General features: G+C 38.4%; 1 protein-coding gene across 2 annotated transcripts in view; it reads left to right on the top strand.

Annotated features, from left to right (window-relative positions):
• adgra3 (adhesion G protein-coupled receptor A3) overlaps positions 1–15,195 on the top strand; it is a 67,544-nt gene extending 52,349 nt beyond the window's left edge. The window contains exons 12-19 of one of the 2 annotated variants that reach the window (NM_001302224.1): positions 300–488; positions 810–1,017; positions 2,354–2,562; positions 4,151–4,275; positions 6,671–6,794; positions 8,728–8,873; positions 9,931–10,026; positions 13,812–15,195. In NM_001302224.1, the coding sequence (NP_001289153.1) occupies positions 300–488; positions 810–1,017; positions 2,354–2,562; positions 4,151–4,275; positions 6,671–6,794; positions 8,728–8,873; positions 9,931–10,026; positions 13,812–15,195 (2,481 nt within the window). Of the gene's footprint in view, positions 1–299; positions 489–809; positions 1,018–2,353; positions 2,563–4,150; positions 5,010–5,080; positions 6,171–6,670; positions 6,795–8,727; positions 8,874–9,930; positions 10,027–13,811 lie in introns of those variants that run through there. The other variant, XR_012382249.1, reaches the window with a different exon arrangement.
• Positions 15,196–16,363: the final 1,168 nt, after the last annotated feature.

Here is a 16,363-nt window from a genome sequence, read left to right as displayed (position 1 = left end):
ATATATGTATATGTATGTGTAAAGGTCTTGTTTTTTCTTTTTTCTCCTCTGCTGATTTTAATATCAAGAAAACTTGTTTTTAATTTATTAGTTTTTGTTTTATATTAAAAAATAATGACAACGTCAGTAAAACTAAATCTAATAGGCATATTTCATTTTATTCTAGTGGTGTTTATTTTGTTTAAACAAAACACAGTCCGTAATAATGAATGCATACGAACTCCAAACATTAGAAATAGTGTTGAACATTTATGTAGACTTTACTTAGTTGTTTCAGTCAATGTTTATTCCTCCTTCAGAATTCTCCAAACATTGCTCTGGAGGCTCACGCCATCAAGGCCAGCAGCTTCAACGGCATGACCTGCACTCTGTTCCAGAAGCTTTCGCCCGAGCGGACGGTCATGGCTCATCATGGAGAAATCAGCCCTGAACGCCAGCTCAGCTTCAAATGCAACGTCACAAGCAACTTGTCAGCGCTGGCCCTCAAGGTAAGCGCTCCATCTCAGTAGGGTTGCAAAAGTATTGACTTCGGTACCTATCGATACTAAAATTGTAAAAACGTCCATTTTCCGCTAACATCTGCGCGGTGTTTAATGCGTTCTTAACCCTTGTGTACTGTTCAAATTAACTACCCTTGAAGATTTTACATCATAAATATATATGTAAAGCCTTTAGGTGCAGTGCTTGATTGTCAGCACACATAACTGAAGCAGTTCTTCAGTCTGAGATCTCCAATAAAGCTGTGGGAGCAGGAACAGATCCATCATGTTTTGACAGTGTTGTTATTGCGTGTCTGATGTCTCCCGCAGAACACCATCGTGGAGGCGTCTCTTCAGCTTCCTCCAACTCTCTTCTCCTCTCTGGGAAGCTCGGGTCAAGCAGAAGAGGCTGTTTATAAGCTTCATCTGCTGGCTTTCCGCAACGGCAAGCTCTTTCCTCCGACGGGAAACTCCAGCATCCTCAGTGATGGCAGCAAAAGGAGGAGCGTCGTCACTCCGGTTATGATCACGAAGATCGGTAAAAACACACTGCTTCAAGCACACACACACACACACACACACTGTACATGCAATGCATTTGAATGCTCTTTATTGATATTGCATATGCTAACAGAGTCAAATTTCATAAAAGCAAACCAGTAAATCATCATTCATTTATTCATTAATTTTCCTTCAGCTTAGTCCCTTTATTTATCAGGGGTCACCACAGCAGAATGAACCGCCAACTTATCCAACTTATGTTTTACACTACAGATGCCTTTCCAGCTTCAAGCCAGTACTGGAAAACACCCATAAATACTCATTCACACACACACTCATACACTACAGCCTATTTAGCTTATTCAATTCACCTGTACCGCATGTCTTTGGACTTGTGGGGGAAACCGGAGCACTCATAGGAAACCCACGCCAACACGGGTTTCCACACAGAAACGCTACTGACCCAGCCGGGACTCAAACGAGCAAACTTCTTGTTGTGAGGCGACAGTGCTAACCACTGATCCTTGGTGTCGCCCCTAGTAAATCTTCAGATATATAAATCTAAATGTTGAAATTTGTTGCTGTCAAAAAATGAATCCTACTTTCCGACCTTTCACAATCTGAACTTCTGTGTTTGAATTTTAGAATATTTAGTTTGATGCTCTGAATTTCTTCATTATTTTGAAAACACAAACTTATTTTTATTACCTTTGTGTTTTTACAAGCTGTAAAATCTGCCTTAAAAAATCAGTTGTCTCAAATTTCCGATGTTCAAGTTAAAAAATGTATAGTTAACAATTATTCAGCTTTATTAAATAACTTTTGTTAATACTTCAAATCAACATAATTCAAACTCAGAATGTTTTGTCATATTTTAAGCTCCATATGAAGTCTGAGTTATTAGCCTGAATTATTCTGTTTAACAGAAGGAAGATGTTTTTCAGCACATAATAGTTTTAATAACTCATTTCTAATAACTGATTTATTTTATCTTTGCCATGATTTAGATATTTTTCGAGATACTAGTCTTCAGCCTAAAATGACATTTAAAGGCTTAACTAGGTTAACTAGGCAGGTTAGGGTAATTAGGCAAGTTATTGTATAACGATGGTTTGTTTTGTAGACTATCGAAAAAAATATTGCTTAAAGGGGCTAATAATTTTGACCTCAAAATAGTTTTTAAAAAAATAAAAACTGCTTTTATTCTAGCCAAAATAAAGCAAATAAGACTTTCTTCAGAAGAAAAAATACTATCAGACATACTGTGAAAATTTTCCTGCTCTGTTAAACATAATTTGGGAAAAATTAAAAAAAAATCACAGGAGGGCTAATCCTTCTGATTTCAACTGTGTGTTGTTTCTCGTGTATCTCAGAGGGATTTCCGCTGCGGGATCTGCTGAGTCCGGTGAACGTGACGCTGCGGCGCTTCCTGCAGGGCTCAGATGCGGTCCCTGCTTTCTGGAACTTCAGTCTTCAGGGTGGGCAAGGTGGATGGCAGAGCGACGGCTGCCGGATCCTCCATCAGGATGACAACTTCACCACCGTGTCCTGCCATTCACTCAATAGCTACGCCGTGCTGATGGTGAGAGCGGCTCGCATTTCACTCTGTTCTGACAATCATGAAGAGTTTAACGGTCATCAGCATCATAAATCCCTGAACGTTTTTAATAATTAGATTTTTTAAAAGATGTAAGTACATTTATAGGTATTTATTATATCATCTTTGCATTAAAAAAAATTAATTACCGCTTGTGTGAGGCATTTGAAATGCAGCATCTATGGGGGCAGGACAGTAAATTTGATCATCTGGCTGCTGTTATCAGTCTCACACAATTGTTTTCCTTTTTCTGAAAGTCTTGATAACACCATCGGTGAGTTTTTCCTTTGTTATTTCAGCAAATGGGATTATAAAAAAATATTTGATTGGCATTAGTTCAGGCGAAAATCCAAAGTACTGGGTGCTGAACAGAGGTCGCGTTAGACTTTGTCATTGTCCGTCATTTTGACGGAGAGGGTTGTAAAAATTCCGTCATAACCTATTATTGACCGTCAATTAAATATGCATATATTCTAATCGCTTTTTTCATTCATATTTTAATAATGAGCTTGCACAACGAGCATATAGGGTGAATCATTCATTTATTTATTTGACAAATGTACAAAAACTCCTATCTGCCTTAACTCATAGCGTCCTCCTGCGTCGACCTGAACTGGTGCTTGCCTGTGCGTAATCAAGCGCATCAAGAGAAACTGATGCAGAGGCAATTGTCATTAAACTCTGTGTCTTTGCCTCGGAAAGTCAACTTCTAGTGACAGTTTTAAAATTATTCTGGAGGTTGAAGCCGCTTTCTGCTGCCACACTGGAGAGTCCTTGCCAGAAGCGGCCCGGACTCTACTGACAGACCCGGGCCAGATATGGTTAACAGGAATCGGGCCAGTGCTTTACAGCCGCTGAGCTGCATCACAAACGCATGTGCGGGAGCGAGCTGCGGGCCATACTCAAAACACTCGCCGATGCCGAGGCGGAGCCGGAGGCGCCAAAGGGCAGCCGAGCTCAAGCCGATTACTACCTGCTACCTGGGTAACATTTCACCCAAGGAAGTGATCAGAAGTTTGCTGGATTTTTTGAATGAGGGATTTCCCGGTCTTGCAAGCACTCGTTTCACCGGGAAAAAATACTGCAGCACGCGCTCCTTCAGCACCAGGGGCGCGGCTTCACCCCTCTGCATTTGGTAGTGCATGGTGCTCACAAGGCACTCCAAACCACCTGACCTCCTTGTTGCCGCTTGGTTGGCCCGTAACAACAGCTGTTGGCGACTGAGGATTTTTGTCTGTTTGTTCTTCAACGTCCACTGCATCACTTTCTCTTTTCTTCACCTTTATTATTAATATCACAACTATTTGGCCGTTTAAAGAAACTTCTTACACACGGCTGCTGTGAGATTTTTGCAACTGTACGCAGCGGTGACAAAGAGGAGACAAAACAAGGGCAATCGCCATCAGCTGGACAGGAGTGGGAATTACAGTTAGCTACAAATTACAATGGATCCCCCTCAGCATAATCCATCAAAATGACGGATCACCTTCAGATTTTTCTGTCACTGCTGAAAAAAATCTGTCAATGACGGAAAATATCCGGTTGATGCACTGTATGTCCTTTTGTCTAACAGGATCTGAACAGGACGGGGTACAACGTGTTCATCTTCAGGCCTCTTCACCCTGTTATCTACTCCACCGCATTGGTCCTGGTGCTGTGCCTGCTGTCAGTCATCGTCAGCTACATCTACCATCACAAGTGAGACCTGAACACCTTCACATTCTCTATTTTCGCATGCAGACAGACTAAAAACACATTTTAGTGATGCACTGTTATCTTTGAAAATGCTTGTGTTTTAATCTTGTGTTTTTAATGTTTGAGAAGTGCCTAGATTTTGGATTTTTTCCATGCATGAAATGAACTTCTAGAACTTACTCCAGTCCAAAAGTGCAGTAACTACACATTTGGTTGAATTTGACTTGAGGCCTAAAGTGGGCTTTATAACGTTTGCTCATGTGACAAAGGCTGGATTTTCCACTGCATGGTTCAAGTGACTCAATTCAGATTTTTTTTTTCTCCCATGTGACACAGATGGGATTCGGCCCATGTACATGTAAGCAAGAAAAAAATCACACAGATTCCGATTTACTCAAATCATATTCAGGCCTTGTTTATCGGAAATTTATCTGATATGAATTGGATCCATGCTGTCATGTAAGCATGTAGATTGGATTTTCACATGCCAATGCGAGTCACACATCATTAAAAACCATTTCGAATGACGTCAAGTCTGACGCTTTCATTTCAGAACAGACTTCAGCAGAGTCGCAAACTTTAAATCTCATACACAAGGACTAAAAAAGCTTGTAGCACAAGTATTGAAGCAGAAAGAGAGTGAGAGAGCGCAATATCCGCCACGTAATGCTAACCAACAGAAACGAATATAAAACTATTGCATACGTCACGTGCATAAATCACGTCATAGACATGACGTTAAGATACCTACTGGGGTCCGTTCTTCGTACCTCGCTTAAATGATCTAAGATGATTTGGCAGATCCTAGATCTTTTAATCTTGATAACTGATCTCTCGCTAATTTAGTTCTTCAAGCAAGTTCGTGAATCAGATAAAAATGTCTGCATGAACTGATCTGAGATCGCTGCGTGTGTTGTGAAGGACAGATCAATCGATCCTCGAAATCATGATCAGCAATGCAACGATTGGATGACAGCACAGCAGTGTAATGACATCATCTGATTAATATTCAATTATACATGTGAGCAAAATTACATCAAATTAGCAGTAGACGGCTTTTTAAATATGATGCGCAATAACTTTACATCTTGTTGTGGGCTGCATGCTTGGCCCTTTCATGTGTTAAGAGCAACGTATTTAGTTTTACAGTTAGAGCAGATTTTCCTTATTATAGTTATATTATAGTAGCAGGTTTTTTAATCGGTGTAATGAATAACTGGATGTTTACAAAAGCATTTTGATATTGGTAAAGGCGTCTGCAACTTTTGTGAAGCAATAAATCACCGTCATATTAACTGTCAAAACATGTTTATGACTGCATAAATGTATCATTGCTGTTAAAAAAGTCACATATTGTGCATTTCTATTATACACAATTTGTACTAAAGCGATCTAAAAAGTTCATATCCTTAAGTTTTCTCTGTGCACCACCAGGTGGCAGTCTTTGTACTTTCATTTCGGGGGTGCAGATTGCATAAGTTTTATTAATATTTATATTTTAACTTTATATATATTTAGTTAAAAAACATGTACTATTTTCCCAAGTGTATATAACTACTACTCTAAGAAAATGTCAGAATTCAGCACATACTTGCTGTGTTATCTTTGCTTGAACTGAGCCGATCTAACCCTGTTTATATGAATTGAACCTGCTCCCGACCAGGTTTGATCTACCAGAACTGTTGCTATGACAACAACTCTCGGATCAGTTTTGAAGAACGAAGCGATCCTGGATCATGTCAAATCGTCAATATCCAAATCCAGCTAACTGGGTAATCCATGCACGAAGAACGGACCCTGGTTTTAAAAGACCTAGATTAAAAGAAGATGACGAAATGAGAACATTTCTGTCATAATCTATAGTAAAACAACTTGTCAAAAAGAATTTGAAAAAAAAATGAAACCCTGTAAACAGGTTAAATACAGGAACAGAGAAAAGAGCGCTCTTTTATTATGTGCTATCAACCAGCGCCCGCTGTTTTTTTTTCTCTCTCTCTTTCTCCTGGTCATTGCGGTTTTGTCATGTGCAGTGTAAATGCAGACAATCGTATACGAGTCACTTTTAAAAGAGGATGTTAGCAGGTCAGCCAAAAAAATCTGAATTGACCATCAACATCTGCAGTGTAAATCCAGCCAAAGTCTCCTGGTTTATTTGTTTCTAATTGAAGAGAAACAAAACCACAAATCTACCTACAACATGTTCGACTAGTTGGTGTAAAAATGTATTTATCTCAGTTTATGTGTTTTCATAGATACTACACATTGCTTTTATTGGGCAGAATATTTCTTCAATTTAATGCAGAGTATCTTTGTCCAGTTCTGATTGTGTCCAGTTGATTGGTGCATTTATAGTTTATTTCTACATGTTGTTTTAATGCGGTATTTGGTGTATTTGCAGATCAGTGCGTATCAGTAAGAAGTGCTGGCATATGCTGGTTAACCTGTGCCTGCACATTCTCCTCACCTGTGCTGTGTTTGTGGGCGGCATCAACCAGACATACAATGCGAGCGTTTGTCAAGCGGTACGTCCCTTTTCTACATTTGCATAAACTCTTTATAAAGGTTCCTCAGCACAGACTCTACTGCTCTCAAGTTCATATCTGATATTTTTAAAGTAACAGTGGAAATCTGCAGTTCTCTTAATCTCCCAATATGTCTAAGAGTTTTTTTGTTTGTTTGTTTTTGATTACATTAAAATAAATATTAAACATGTATGAGGGTCCATGTTAAAACAGAAGTCACAATGAGAGTTTTAAAATACAAACACAGGCAACACACAATTACCTGCAATAAAACACTTTCTGAACTGAACAATTTTCGTACATCTTTCTTTTTTTTTTTTTTTTTTGAGGCCGGCCTAAAAAAAAAAGAAAAACTTAATCAAAATAATATTTAGAAGTATTATTATATTAAGTAATATATTAAATAGTAAGTATTATATATTGGATTATAGTGTGTGTGTGTGTGTGTGTGTGTGTGTGTGTGTGTGTGTGTGTGTGTGTGTGTGTGTGTGTGTGTGTGTGTGTGTGTGTGTGTGTGTGTGTGTGTGTGTAACTTTTGTGAATTAATGTAAAAATTATGTTAATATGACAATTTTATTATTCAATATATATATATATATATATATATATATATATATATATATATATATATATATATATATATATATATATATATATATATATATATATATATATATATATATAATGTGTGTGTATATGTGTGTGTGTGTGTATGTGTGTAAGTGTAAGATATATGATATATATTTATATATGTGTTATATATTTATACAACAGTTCTGTCTGGTTCTCGAATCTGATTGGCTGATAGCCGTGATATATTTCAGTAATATCAGCACCCGTACACATACCACATACAGCCAGCAAATAACAGACACTACAGATCTAAAGTTTAAAAGATATATGCGGCCTCGTGCCAATGCACGCCTCCCACCAGTGCTGATATACAGCCATATCGCACTGCTACTCGTGTGATATTGCTCATTTATATATATATATATATATATATTGTGTGTTTGTGTGTGTGTATGTGTGGTGTGTGTGTGTATATACACACACACACACACTTTCATATACAATTAAAGTCAGAATTATTAGTCCCCCTTTTTATTTTTTTTCCCCCAATTTCTTTTAACGGAAGGAAGATTATTTTTAGCACATTTCTAAACATAATCATTTTACTAACTCATCTCTAATAACTGATTTATTTTATCTTTGTCATGATGACAGTAAACAATATTTTATTAGATATTTTCAAGAAACTTCTATACAGCTTAAAGTGACATTTAAAGGCTTAACTAGGTTAATCAGGTTAACTAGGCAGGTTAAGGTAATTAGGCGAGTTATTGTATAATGATGGTTTGTTCTGTAGACTATCAGGAAAAAATAGCTTAACGGGGCTAATGATTTTGTCCTTAAAATGGCTTTTAAAAAATTAAAGCTGCTTATATTGTAGCCGAAATAAAACAAATAAGACTTTCTCCAAAAGAAAAATATTATCAGACATACTGTGAAAATTTCCTTGCTCTGTTAAACATCATTTGGGAAATATTTAAAGAAGAAACAAAAAAAAATTCAAAGGGGAACTAACAATTTTCATCTTGCAAATTTTGCTTTTATTTTTATGATTTTCATTCGCAATATTAACCTCTCTGACCCTTTGTATTTTTGAGGACACATACATGTTCAGTTATGCTACTATACGGTGATCGAGTGAGAGAAACTGCTAATAATATGAATAATACTCACTTGCACAGACTTTGCTTGAAAACCACAAAATACAGTCAAGATCTATAAGATATTCATTTGGCATGATCTGTATCTGCTAAAATATATCTTACGCATTATGTTAAAGAAAGAAAGCTGCATATCAGATGAATGGCCTGTATGAGATTGTTCATGTTTGTGTGATGTTTTGTGCTGGTGTGTCCTGCAGATGGGGATAGTCCTGCATTACTCCACTCTGGCTACAGCACTGTGGTCTGGAGTTACGGCTCGAAACATTTACAAACAGGTGACACGCAAAGCCAAACGCTACGAGGAGCTGGACGAACCTCCACCTCCACCCAGACCCATGCTCAGGTAATGGTTTGTTTATTTCATAGACAGAATTAATTGTACACACACGATTCCCTGAAAGCAAAGATGGGTGGGTTTGAAATTAAGTTCCTCTGCTGTCCACTTGGTGTCAGTAAATATGCAATAAAACATGATGTGCTCGAAGGGAATACACATGGAAAATAATATATATATTGTGCCATTCGCTATTTCAGTTACTGATTCAGTTCAGTATTTCCATAAATTAAAAAGGAAATATTTAAATAGTTTTAGTATGTGATGTCATACTAGCAACTTGGCTATCTTAGCTATTTAAAAGTACTACAGCATTAATCGTTGTCTTAATTAGCTATTTTTAAATTATATATATATATATATATATATATTTTTTTTTTTTTATAAATTTTTTTATTTGTCATTTTATTTATTTAGCTTATTTTTTTAAATCAGGGTAACATTAGTATTAAGCTCTTTCTCTTTGTAGTTATATCGCTCTTTTTATCCCTCTTTTAATAGTTAGTTAAATTACAACAAAAAATGAAGACATAAAATCTATTTCAGTTATCAATTCGGTTCATTTACATTTCAACAATGTAAAAAGAAATATTTAAATAGTTTTATTATGTGCCGATTTCAATATGCAAATTAATATGTGACATCATCTAGCCATATTTAGCAAATCTATCATATCTGTGCTATTTTGTATTTAATAAAAGTTGGCAACACTGGTTAACACTAATGATGACAGACTTTTTATTTCTAACATTGTTTTTTTATGCAAGTTTCCAAACTTCAGAGCAACTTTAAGCAGATTTTAGATGATTTGATTTTCAAATTGATTCCTTAAATTAGGAAAATTAAACATATTTGCTATTTTAGGACCATTTTAGACATTTATCACATGGCGATTTGTGATTTCCTTGTGTTCAAAACTATTAGAAAGCTCACCAGTGGACACAATTTAGGTAGTTTTTTTTAACTATGTTTATTTTTCAGATATTGTACTGTGGCCCTGATTGTAATATTTCTTATATATAGCACTAAATGGTTGAAAGACTTGTTGTTGTTGTTTCTTCTACAGATTCTACTTAATAGGTGGAGGTATACCCATCATTGTGTGTGGAATAACGGCTGCAGCCAACATCAAAAACTACGGCAGTCAAGTCAATGCACCTTAGTAAGTATCAGATTTAGGACACTCTTAAAGCTATTCCTTACAATAAAAAAATATTTAAAAAAATAATAATAATAATCTTTTGTAGCAGTTGTCATTACTGATCGATTACACAAAGAAGAAAAGAAAACATTCTCCTATCCTTTTCCTATAATGTGAGGAAATAACTACAATGAGTGTGTTTCCTTAAATGTGAAGCTCTCCTTTTGGCAAAATTAACAATTTCAAACCCTGTATAAGACAAATGTCCATGTTAGATTAATGAAACCATTGAAAGAATATTTGCCCAAAGCATATGTAAAGAGAGATCCAGATGAGTCAAATGGATTAATACAGCTTTTATTCACATTTAATTCACGTTGGTGGGTGAACAGTGTTTACAGCAGTCAAATTTGGTCCAGAAGCACAATAATGCTTAAAATTGCTTAAGACAAAAGGACCAATGAGGTTCATTCTTCCATGTTTGAGCTTTGGCAAGAACCAATGAGGTTCATTTTTGCATGTTTGAGCTTCCCCAAGAACCAATGAGGTTTATTCTTGATTTTTGAGCTTCGGCAAAAACCAATGAGGTTCATTCTTGATTTTTGAGCTTCGGCAAGAACCAATGAGGTTCATTTTTGCATTTTTGAGCTTCGGCAAGAACCAATGAGGTTCATTCTTGCATTTTTGAGCTTCGGCAAGAACTAATGAAGTTCATTTTTGCATGTTTGAGCTTCAGCAAGAACAAAAAAATGAGGTTCATTCTTGCATTTTTGAGCCTCGGCAAGAACCAATGAGGTTCATTCTTGCATTTTTGAGCTTCGGCAAGAACCAATGAGGTTCATTCTCCCATGTTTGAGCTTCCCCAAGAACCAATGAGGTTCATTTTTGCATGTTTGAGCTTCAGCAAGATACAATGAGGTTCATTCTTGATTTTGAGCTTCAGCTAGAACCAATGAAGTTCATTTTTGCATGTTTGAGCTTCAGCAAGAACAAATGAGGGTCATTCTTGTATGTTTGAGCTTCGGCAAGAACCAAAGAGGTTCATTCTTGGATGTTTGAGCTTCCCCAAGAACCAGTGATGTTCATTCTTGATTTTTGAGCTTCGGCAAGAATAAATGAGGTTCATTCTTGCATGTTTTTTGCTACCTCGAGAACTAACTAGGTTAATTATTGAGTGTTTGCGCTTCCCCAAGAACCAATAAGGTTCATGCTTGCATGTTTTAGGTTTTCCAAAGAACCAATGAGGTTCATTCTTGCATATTTTCATATTCCATAAGAACCAACAAGATTCATTCTTGCATGTTTGAGCTTCCCCAAAGAACCAATGAGGTTCATTCGTGCATGTTTTATATTCCTCAAGAAACAATGAAGTTTGTTTTTGCATGTTTGAGCTTTGGCAAGAACCAGTGAGGTTTGTTTTTGCATCTCAATCATGCGTGATTAAAAGCCTAAATTAAATCTTGGTGTAAATCTTGCTGGACTGATTTTGATTTATATTTATTTATTTGGTCTTTTTACAAACATTTTATTGCATCACATTTGAAAAAGTGTGAAAAAACCTTTAACGGGGGGATCAAAATCTCTTTGATTTAATTAAAACGACCCTCGTTTGTGTTCCGAAGATGGACAATTTTCTCATGGCTTTAGAACAAAATCAGTGAGAGGAAATGATGACCGTGTTTTCATTTTGAGATGAACTAACCTTTTATATCAGTGTTGCTATTACTGACAGACTGTACAGAAAGAGCCTGTGTGTTCCTCTAGGCTCTTTCCAAATCCCACTGTGAGCACTTCTTGTCATTTCGTAGTCTCTCTCTGTCATGAGAAATTGCTTTTGCTTTTGCTGGAGCCGAACGCCGCTGCTTTGTAAAGAGCACAATAATACTTCGGTTTAGTCCTTCTGAAGTTGTGAACCTAATTATGGAGCTCTATTTTTGGCTGGCCACCTTGTGTCTGCTGGTTTCCCAGACTGGTTTCCTTCACTTGTGACAGCTGTTTGCATTGTTCAACAGCATGCTTTAATTCGAAAATCCAGACCATCTGAGATCTTTGGGGTTTAATTAATCTCACGCTACCGTGACAAAAGAAGAGGAAGAAACGCTCTACTGAGCATCACAGAACTCAGAAGAGTCTCATAAGTCTTTACTTTTTTCTTATGTTAGGCTTTTGATTTCATCGTTGTAAGCCATTACGATTTAAATATAAGATCTAGATTTAGGGGAAGCAGAACTGAAATGAGTGACAGATACTGAAATACAGTTAAATACTAAAGACAGAACAATGTTATGCAAGATATTGTGCAGAAGAGGTATTTTAAGGTTAAGAAAACAAGTAGTGCAACATGATTTGTGGTACATTCGCAAGTAAACATTGGTTTCTTCGCTGAGTTCTTGCAAGATGGAGTTTAAGTGTCTGGTGCATATGAAGAGAGAAGAGTGTTTCAACAGGTGGTTTGTCAAGTCCATTTACTTCAGGGTTCCCATGGGTCCTTAAAATGTCTTAAATTAAAATCCGGGAAAATTAAGGTCTTAAATTGTCTTAAATTTTACCGTAAAGTGGCTGTAGGTATTACATTTTCAGCCGGTGTGCTTAATGACGATAGGGAAGCACAGTGGTCCACCATAAAACATCTAATAGTTGATCAATTTAGTATGTGTGAAACAGGAGAGAAATGACAGTCTCCGTCATTTATTAGCTTATTACGGTAGGTCGGCTACAGACGCTTATGTTGGTCTGCACCTGTGTGCTGGCATTACGCCCTTGTCGAGGTAAGGTTCAAAATGCAAACATGGCAAAGTGTAAATTTAACGGCGTGGCAATGAGGCAATGAGTAAATTCTGCAAAAAGACCTTTTCGTTAGGGACCATGGGGCTCAAAGCCGTCGAGTCGTGCATGAAAGGTGGAAAGCAGCAGCGGTACGTTGCAACAGCTAGTCATAGCGGGTCCAGGTTAATTTCTGCATTGTTTTCAGCTCGACCTAACAATGTTAACTTACTAGTTCAGACTAAATTTAAAGGCTAAGTTCATGTACCCAGGCCTATTTAGAGTGCTGAGATGTTACGATGTTACAGAGGACTTTTTTTTTTTTCAACTTCCAAGTGGCCTATAGTCTATGTTATGATTATGTATAAGTAATGTTAACACATATTAATGACTCATTCATGAACAAAGGCAAAAGCGCTGTGTGCATGTGAACATTTGAATAATGTCGGGCTGTAAACGGGTTCGGGCTTTTTAAAAGCTGTCAGTCAATATGTACTTTTCGGGCTTGGGCCCTATCGGGCCTAACTTTTCAGACTAGTTCAGACGCCCCCACACAGTCAGCTAGAACAGTTTCATTTTACCGCCAGACACCCAAAAGGCAGGTACTGTGGGTTATCCATACTGTGATGAGGCACCATTCATTTAAATCATTAAATTGAGGACATTAAATTGAGTAGTCTATTCCAAACAAATTATGAAATTTTTGGGTCTTAAATTATATTTATTGAGGTCTTAAAAAGGTCTTGAAAGCATAAAATTTAACTTTTAAAATGGTGCAAGAACCCTGTACTTGTGTGAGGCACACTTCATAAATACACATTGTTTTTTTCTAGAGATATGAGTGATTGTAAGAAGTGTTTGGTGCAAAACTAGTGTGAGGCACACTCAGAAATGCATGATGTTTTGAGGTTTCCGTGTGGTGTGATTAGGAGGAGAGGAGCAAATTGAGAAACAAGTGCACAACTGAAATGATCTCAGTAAAGCAAGCACTGAGTAAACATCTATTTAAAGCTGACTGTACTATCGCTATTGTCTTTCCTCAGCTGCTGGATGGCATGGGAACCGAGCCTTGGTGCGTTTTACGGCCCTGCGGCCTTCATCGTTTTCGTGGACTGCATGTACTTCCTCAGCATATTGATTCAGCTCCGTCGGCACCCCGAGCGCCGCTTTGAGCTCAAAGAACAATCCGAGGAGCAGCAGCATCTTTCAGTGACCGAAGCCACCGAAATCACGCCGGTCCACCTGGAGTCCTCACCCACTGCACAGCCCGTTCCCATGTCGGCTCTGGAGAACGAACACACTTTTGTTTCCCAGCTCATGGGTGTTGCAGGATCCCTAACTCTTTACGCAGCACTCTGGGTGTTTGGTGCTCTCGCAATATCTCAAGAGCATCCGGCAGATTTGGTGTTCGCCTGTTTATTCGGAGCCCTCGCTTTGGGTCTCGGTGCATTTCTTGTTGCGCACCATTGCGTAAACCGACAAGACATGCGACGTCATTGGTCGCAAGCTTGTTGCCTTATTCGTCGCAACTACGCAGTACAAGTTGATTCCCTCCTATTACCGATCGCAGGATCCAGCGGATCAGTAATGACATCCAGAGGAAACGGAGAAGCTACAAAGTGTCCTGCGAGCAGCGCCGAATCCTCCTGCACCAATAAAAGTGCCCCAAGTCTACGCAACTCAACCCAAGGTTGCAAACTAACCAATCTCCAAGTCGAAGCTGCTCAATGCAAAGTAGTAGCACCTTCGACGGCCAATGGGACGGCTGTGTTGGACAACAGCTTGACCGAGCATTCGGTAGACAATGAGATTAAGATGCACGTTGCGCCAATCGAAATCCAATATCGACCCAGTTCGGTCAACAACAACAATCTTCCAGGCAATGCTAATATTACCGGACACCCAGGGCGGCATCACAAGAACCGTTCAAGAGCGCATCGGGCTAGCAGGCTCACAGTTTTGCGCGAGTACTCGTATGACGTCCCGACTAGCGTAGAAGGAAGCGTGCAAAGCGTCCCAAACAAGAGGCATCATCACGAGAGCCTACACGCTCGTAATAGTCGTCGGGCAGCCTATTTGGCATACCGAGAACGCCAGCAGAGCCAGCTTCAGCAGGACAGCAGTGATGCAGCCAGCACCAGCGTGCCTCGCAGATCGCGACACTTCAGCAAAGGTACCCGCATTGGTAATGGTTTTGGCCACGGGATCAGTAATGGAGGCTTATTGGATGGATCTGAGGCTGATGTCACCAACCAAACTAAAGAGTGTCCAAAACAAACCCTCACTGTTGAGCTGGAGGTACAGCCCAAGTCTTATGGGTTGAATCTAGCATGCCAAAATGGATCTGCCAAAGACTCTGAGAGACTAAATGTTGAGAGTTCGGGGAATGTTAAGACTGGCTTGTGGAAGCATGAAACTACTGTGTAGAGACTGCGAATCAGACTTTTGCCTGTAACTGTGAATTGTTTAATGATGTTAATCCAAATGGTACAGTTTGTAAAAGAATAGTTTTTGAAAGAAATTGCTTTTAAATGTTCAAATTTTGGAGAAAAAAAAATACCTAAGAGTGCGTATAGTTCCAACTTGGCTCGAATTACATACAAAGGGTCTATTTTTGTAAACTTTACCCCGTTTTGTATTTCGTTCTGATATTTTGTATGTGAAAATGCATGACGTGCTGTTTTTTCTTCGAGTATATGTTGGCTGAAGTTTTTCATAATTGCAGGCGTCGAATAATAATAAACAAAACAATCTTTACACAGTCCAATTTCTCATTTCTGGGAACTACGATGAAAATCAACTTTTGTAAGCTGTTTGGACAGAACTGTGTGTAGGTATAGTGTGTCAACTGTCATGTTGAAGGGATATAAATCCATCAAGTCTCTATTGTTTTATTTCCGGACATAAAAAAAAATGCAGCTAGCTCTCTGCAACTCTCACGTGGTCGCCCACTGAAGCTAAGCAGTGCTGTGCCTGGTCAGTACCTGGATGGGAGACCACATGGGAAAGCTAGGTTGCTGCCGGAAATGGTGTTAGTGAAGCCAGCAGGAGGCGCTCAACATGCGGTTTGTGTGGGTCGTAATGCCCCAGTATAGTGATAAGGAGTTTATACTAATCAGTAGGTGCAGTCTTTCTGATGAGATGTTAAACCGAGGTCTTGGCTCTCTGTGGTCTTTAAAAATTCCAGGATGTCCTTCGAAGAAAAGTTGGGGTTTATCTACCGGCATCCTGGCCAAATTTGCCCAGTGGCCTCCATCCCCATATCATAATTGGCTTCATCACTCTGTCTCCTCTCCACCAATCAGCTGGTGTGTGGTGTGTGGTCTGGCACAATATGGTGTTGGATGAGGAGATTCCCTCAATGTGTAAAGTGCATTAAGTTTCTAGAAAAGCGCTTTATAAAATGTAAGGAATTATTAAAATAGGATCCAAATTTCAGTGATTTTGAGGCGCACTGCAATGTGATTTAGGAGTGCGGTTTTCCCCGCCCACTGAATTGATTGACAGATACCATTTTTCTATAATAATAAGAGTTGGATTTCTATAACACAGATGTCCACAGATAATTTTTTCGGGATTAAACTAGGATAAAAAT

Source organism: Danio rerio, chromosome 7, assembly GCF_049306965.1.
Source record: "Danio rerio strain Tuebingen ecotype United States chromosome 7, GRCz12tu, whole genome shotgun sequence".
NCBI lineage: Eukaryota > Metazoa > Chordata > Actinopteri > Cypriniformes > Danionidae > Danio > Danio rerio.
Note: the sequence above shows the minus strand (reverse complement) of the source record. Positions and strands in the feature narration are given on the sequence as shown.